This window comes from Hakea prostrata, chromosome 3 (assembly GCF_041222555.1).
Source record: "Hakea prostrata isolate BN-2017 chromosome 3, UWA_Hpros_2, whole genome shotgun sequence".
Lineage (NCBI taxonomy): Eukaryota > Viridiplantae > Streptophyta > Magnoliopsida > Proteales > Proteaceae > Hakea > Hakea prostrata.
Window position 1 is genome coordinate 71,393,980 of NC_142602.1, and position 6,000 is coordinate 71,399,979.

Genomic DNA, 6,000 nt, shown 5'->3' on the forward strand with positions numbered 1-6,000 from the left:
GAGCCTCTTGACTCATCAAAGCTCATAGATCCATTGAGCCTACCAAGCTGCCCACATCCATAAAATTATAGGACATGTATGATTAGGCGTCATCTTCATATCCATGTCTATGCCTTTTCTCCTCCCCCTTTCAGCTAAAAGTCAAAGCACGACCACAAGATGCAATTCCACCATGATCTACATCCTATGCGGCATGGGTGAACTGACTCTCCCCCTTGAATATTAGTGCCCCTCCCCTAATTCTCAACTAGTGGTGGTGATGGTGGTGGTGCTAGTGCTAGGGGTGCTCTCTCCCTAAGATCAGCGGGATCCTAATCACCAGGTCCATCATCATCATCATCATCATCATCCTAAATGGCTAAATGGATTCCTAAGTCGCATCATCCTTAATGTTCGACCACACAATATTATCCTCATTGTCGGTGGATGCACCAGTGTGTGGCACGAAGGGACAGGCAGCTTTGTACACTCTTCCTCCTGAGCTAAGAAGTCATCCACATCCGCCCCCATCTGCTATGTAATATATCTACTAGGACGACCTCCCTAATCCAACAACGGCTCTCCTCTATCCCTAACCCACTCAAATAATGGGTTCTCAAAATCATCCTCTACCTCAAAGATGTTATTCTCTCTGTCGATCACCTGTCTAATAAGATCTTGCCTCAATCTCACATTATAATGCATTCTGTGAGAGCACTTTACATGCAATCACAAACAAGTTGGGTGAGTCGGTCCCATATTGCAACCACCATTTTGCTACAACAAACATATGGAATTCAATTAAAGTTGGTCATAGACTCTTTGTCATACAATACTTAAATAACTAACTAAAAGATAGGATATAAAGAAATAATTAATTAACTTACCCTAGGGGTGGTTTTCCGTGCCGATATTGCCACAGAGTGACAAAGCTCCAAATGGCATCCCTAAGTGACTTCATCTAATATAATGTATAAACAATAACTAGCTTAGTAACTAAATACGAAATTATGAATTATGAAATCATAATCTCACCTCTGGATTTATGATTTCCTGTCTGGATGGATCTGGTTCTATCCTCTCCACTACAGTAAGGACGGCATTTATCAAGTCTTGCCTCATCCCAAGCATGTCTTTGTAGTGGTGCTTGGGATTTAGATAATATGTTGACAACAATGAAAGTAACAAACGACAAGACTAAGTGGGAATAGTGTAATAATAATTTGAAAATTAAATCCACCACTAGACTTAATAACTCACTAGCCTTGCGTAGTGAATGCTGTAGCTGCTTCTCCCATCTGTTTTGGATGATTTGAGGATTTTCTTATTGCCCCATGGGTAGACCATCGCAACCTGCTGCTTCATCTTCAGCTACAGCCCATATGTTGATAGAGTTAGTCTTCTTTGTTGATCTATCATCCTTAAACATGGACCATGGGCTCAAGCAACTTCACTAAACTCCTCACATTACCCTAGAAGTGTGTCATTTATTATGGTATTCTGTGTTGTCCTCCCTCCTAGGGCTGAAGAACCCACCCACTCAAACCAATTCTCTGACGCAAACATGGACCTAAAGCCAACCTTCTTGCTCTCAAAGGTTTATAGTGCAATCTAATTGCTAGTTATGCCTTGCCTCACCAAGTCACCGTGACACAGTTATGGAGGAAGGGCTTTTGTCTAATTCCTTTCTTTGTATGGCAAGAGAGAAATTATAGAAGGTTTGAGGAGCGAAAAACAGATATGGACTGGATTTATAAAGCTATTAAAGAGTTGGCTCTATCTCAATACAAGGTAAAAGGGAAAATTAAATTCTCAGGCAGATCTAATCACTTCACACCGGTTGGGTGTGATAGTGAAAAAGCGTTCTCTTCCTCTTGCTGTTTTCTGGTGTCGTCCATAGCAGGGTTGGTGTAAGGTAAATGTTGATGGGAGCTCAATTGGAAACCCAGGCATGGTAGGGGCTGGTTGGTGTGATTCGAAAGGATGATGCATCTGTGATTCTTGGGTTTTGTTTGGCTTTGGGTGTTAAAACAAGCTTTGAGGCAGAATGGGAGGCTTTGTTGTATGGCTTGGAAAGTGTGAGATGCCCAAACCTGAGAAAATTGTGGTTGGAAAGTGATTTGGCGATGTTAGTCTTGATGGTTCAGCATGATAAAATTCCTTTGTCTTACCTTCAAAGATGGCAAAGTCTGCTAGGTTTCTTAAAGGAGGCTCAATGGAAGATTACTGTGTTACAGGGAGGCAAATCCTATATTTGATCATTTTGCTGCTTGAGCAGCAAAGCATCAATTATCAACTCATGATCTTTGTTGGCCAACTCATATTGTGAATGAGCTAAGATGAGACACAGGGGTAGAGCTCGCTTCAGATCTGACCAATGTAAAGTAGTGCAATTCAGTGTGGGGCAGAGTTTTCTCCTCATAAGAAGCTATCCTTTGATGTAATTTATTTTTTGATTTAAATTTAATACAATACAACCCTTTTACCAAACAAAAAAAAAAATCAAGGATTCACAGCCTATTGCCTTAATCCACTTGGCTACATCCTCCCCCACTCTTTCTGAATAACTAACTAGGTTTTTTAGCACACATCATTACTACTTTATTTACTTTAGTTTTCTTCAGCATTTGAGTGGTCAGAATCATTAGTGAAAGCAGCTTTGAAAAAAATTATGTGGTTTCTACAGAAAAGGTGAAAACAGATCTGGGCAACGTACCACAAATCAGCACCTACTGGATTAAAAAGAAAAAAAAAAAAAAAAAAGCAGGAAGGTGATGAAACTACTGAATTTTGGTTTGTCAAAAATAAATTACTGAGATTTGGTCAGATGAAATGGTGGGTTCTGCGTTAGTGCTTGGTAGTCGGAGACTTTTGGACAATTAGCCACGTTGGTAAGAGGATGGAGTAAATTGTTGATTAGGTTGGGAAGATGAGCTTGGCGTTCACTATGCGCTATTAGCTCACTGGTAGATAGAGCATGCCCCTGGTAATTGCGTTGTTTTGCCTAGGCTATGAGCGCTCTCAGCCATATGGACAGTTCAATGTGCTCATCAGAACCCAAGCCAGAGATGTGGATCATCCAAGGCACATTAGCACAGCGTACTCCTGTTCAAACCAGAGTTTGAAACCAAACTTCTCAGGAGGATAGATGAGGTGATTCAGGTGAGATCCAACTTTCTACTCACTCATGGGATCTAGGCAGTCCAAAGAGGACCACCATGGCTCCTCTTTTCTCGAGAATCAAATTTGCATTTTAGAATGTGGTCTAGGTGATTGCAAAATATTTAGAACTCTGGTCTTCTCAGCTGGTGTATGTTGGAAAAAATGATACTACTGAAAGGAAAACCCTCTCTCTTGTGCATTATTTGGTCTGGATCAGATGTACCGGGTCTAGTCCTGCTACTTCTACCCTTTTTGTTGTAAATTTCTCTGTAAACTTTTCTGTTTTAGCTGGGCTAGGCCATTCTGCTGTTAATTAAATCGGGTCAAGGACTAAATCTGACTTGTATTATACAGAATCAACACATGAATATTGTGATATAAACATGTAGGTGTTACTCAGTTTACCTGTGCATATTCATCAGTGTAATTAGATCTTCCCTTTGGTAATTGAGGACATGCTTTCCTAATCGAGTTTTCCTTGTTCTTGTACTTTTCAAAACAAAGAAATGTCTTTCATTCATTAGTAGGAAGGTTAAGCAACTGTAACACTGGAATGCCTTCTTCCCCAACCCTCCACGTTGTCTCTCCAAAACCAGAATGCCTGATCGATGACTAAAATTACGACTAAGTAATTGTGGGTTTTGGTTTAGTGTCATACAAAATGACGGACAAAAAACAGCTGATGACAATTTTCATCTTGTAGAAACAAATATGGCAGAGGGTTGCAGGACTAGTTGCAAATGATGAGCCTGAACAGAGGAAAAACTCTAGCATCAGTTATTGGCTATTCACAATCCATTTGGGAGACGGAATACTAGAGGAAGTACAGAAGATCTCTGTTATAGTTTACCCAAAATACTAGAGGAACTTCACTCTATGCTAGTTAATTATTTGTTTATGTTGAACTTCTGTTTTGTTTCTTTCACCCGGTAAAAAAGACCTGTTTCTTCTCCTCCTTGATATTATATTTGTTGCATCTAAATCTAACCCCTCCAGTGAACCCCTCCAGTGAACCACAGTTGAGTGTTGTTGAGCTGAAACTTGTTCACAAAGGTGAGTGCAGGCCAAGGTGGTTGGCTAACCGCCTCCGATGAGTAAATAGAGGATCCAAAATAACACCATCTCGAAGTTGGGGTTTTAAGGGCTTCGAGATGAGTATAAGAGGAAAAAAAGGGGGGGAGGGTGCAAATGTGCATTATCTTCAAATGAGAAAGGTGAAGAGCATTTATAGTGTAACTTAGACATTTGAAATCGTTGGATGGTCTAGTTAGTAGATTTCCTCTCATATTAGCACATCAATCCCTGTAGGGTGCCGAAACGGGCATCAGTTCGGCCAAACACAATGGACCCTACAATCGTGTAGTGAACAATTTGGCAAGTGTGCCGTTTGCTTGGTTTTGGTGTCAGGTTGTATCCTTAGCTTGTGATGAGCTTGGGAATGCCTGAACTGATCGGTTTCTCCCAAAGTTTCCTTGGGGGGAAAGACTTCTGATCTAAACGACATTAACCCTCCCTGTTCTTGGGGCTATTACATACATAATATATATATAAGGTGAGGCTTTGACTTTGGTCTCGAGGGGATTTGAACTCTCACCTCTTACTTGGAGTTGTTGATTTTTTACCAGCTGAGCCATCCCTCAGGTGTACAGTATTTCTCTTTTAGTTGCCTTAAAACTCACCAGTCTAATCCCAACAGTAGATTTTATTCAATTTCAATCTAAACCGTTTATTCTCTTTTTGTCTGCAACCTTCCACAATGTGAAAAGCAGAATGCTGCTTGTGCCATGTTCTGGCTCTACCGTTAACCTTAACTTCTATTTCTTCATGCCCTGAAAGGCTGAACCCCTTCCTTTGAACTCAAATCTGTGAACCTGCTAATCTTAAAGATTAGTGCAGCTGCCGAACTCTGAAGGTATCTGGGCAGCCAGTCTTTTCGAGTTCAAGCCATTCTCATGGAGGTTCTACCCAGAAAAACAGTATGGATTTACATCCTTGACTTTTGATCTTCTATTTTCTGAAGTAGTTGTTGCATCAACTCAAGAAAATGTTGTTCACACAATAAAAAGCACACAAAATATCAGGAAATAGACCATGCGAGTCCTTGTACAACCTAAGGCGATCAAACCCAACCTTCAATAGTGCAATGCATTGTGTAGTCGCAATATATACATTTACACTGCCTTTATTGCTGGAATAAAGGTGGGATAGAAAAATAATTTTTTTCATTAAATTTAAAGGTATGGTTTGTTTGGTTTATGGGATAGGAAAGTTAGAGACAAGCTTGTCTGGTGAGGTAGCATGTTAATTTTTTCACTCCATGCATTTTCAAGATCCTACAAAATATGTGAAATTTTGTGAAAAAATGTGAAAAATAAAAAAATGAGATTTATATTTAACATATTTTCACAAAATCTCTTCATTTCTTTTCCTTCTGCCTCACCCCATTACACAGAATCCACGTTTTTTTCTTCCATTCCACCCTTTACAAACAAACAAACTGTGTTTGTTTGCTGGAATAAAGGTGGGGTGGGAAAATTTTGAAAAAAGTGTAGATTTCATACTTTCCGCTTAAATCTCAAAATTGTAGATTGTTTGGTTGTTTGGGTGGGAAAGTGAGATCTGGTGATGTGGCACCCTAACTTCCCACCCCAAGCTATTTTAAAACTCCACAAATTTGGTAGGACTTTATGGAAAAGTTTGGAAAAGTAAAAAGTGGAACCCACCACTATAATTTTTCCACAGAACAGTTTCATTTCCTTTTCTTCTCCCTCACCCTACTACACAGGAAATCCATATGTTTTTTTTTTCCCATCCCTTTTTTCCACCCCACTTTGCAAACAAACGCAGCTAGTGAAAATC

The 6,000-nt window shown here is 39.9% G+C and overlaps 1 protein-coding gene across 2 annotated transcripts in view; it reads left to right on the forward strand.

Annotated features, from left to right (window-relative positions):
* Positions 1-5,633, forward strand: part of LOC149022956 (E3 ubiquitin-protein ligase PRT1-like) — a 101,766-nt gene extending 96,133 nt beyond the window's left edge. The window contains exon 7 of one of the 2 annotated variants that reach the window (XM_089150847.1): positions 3,845-5,633. In XM_089150847.1, coding sequence (XP_089006973.1) covers positions 3,845-4,003 — 159 coding nt within the window. In that variant the 3' untranslated portion in view covers positions 4,004-5,633. The remainder of the gene's footprint in view (positions 1-3,844) is intronic. The other variant, XM_089150846.1, reaches the window with a different exon arrangement.
* The last annotated feature ends 367 nt before the right edge of the window (positions 5,634-6,000 follow it).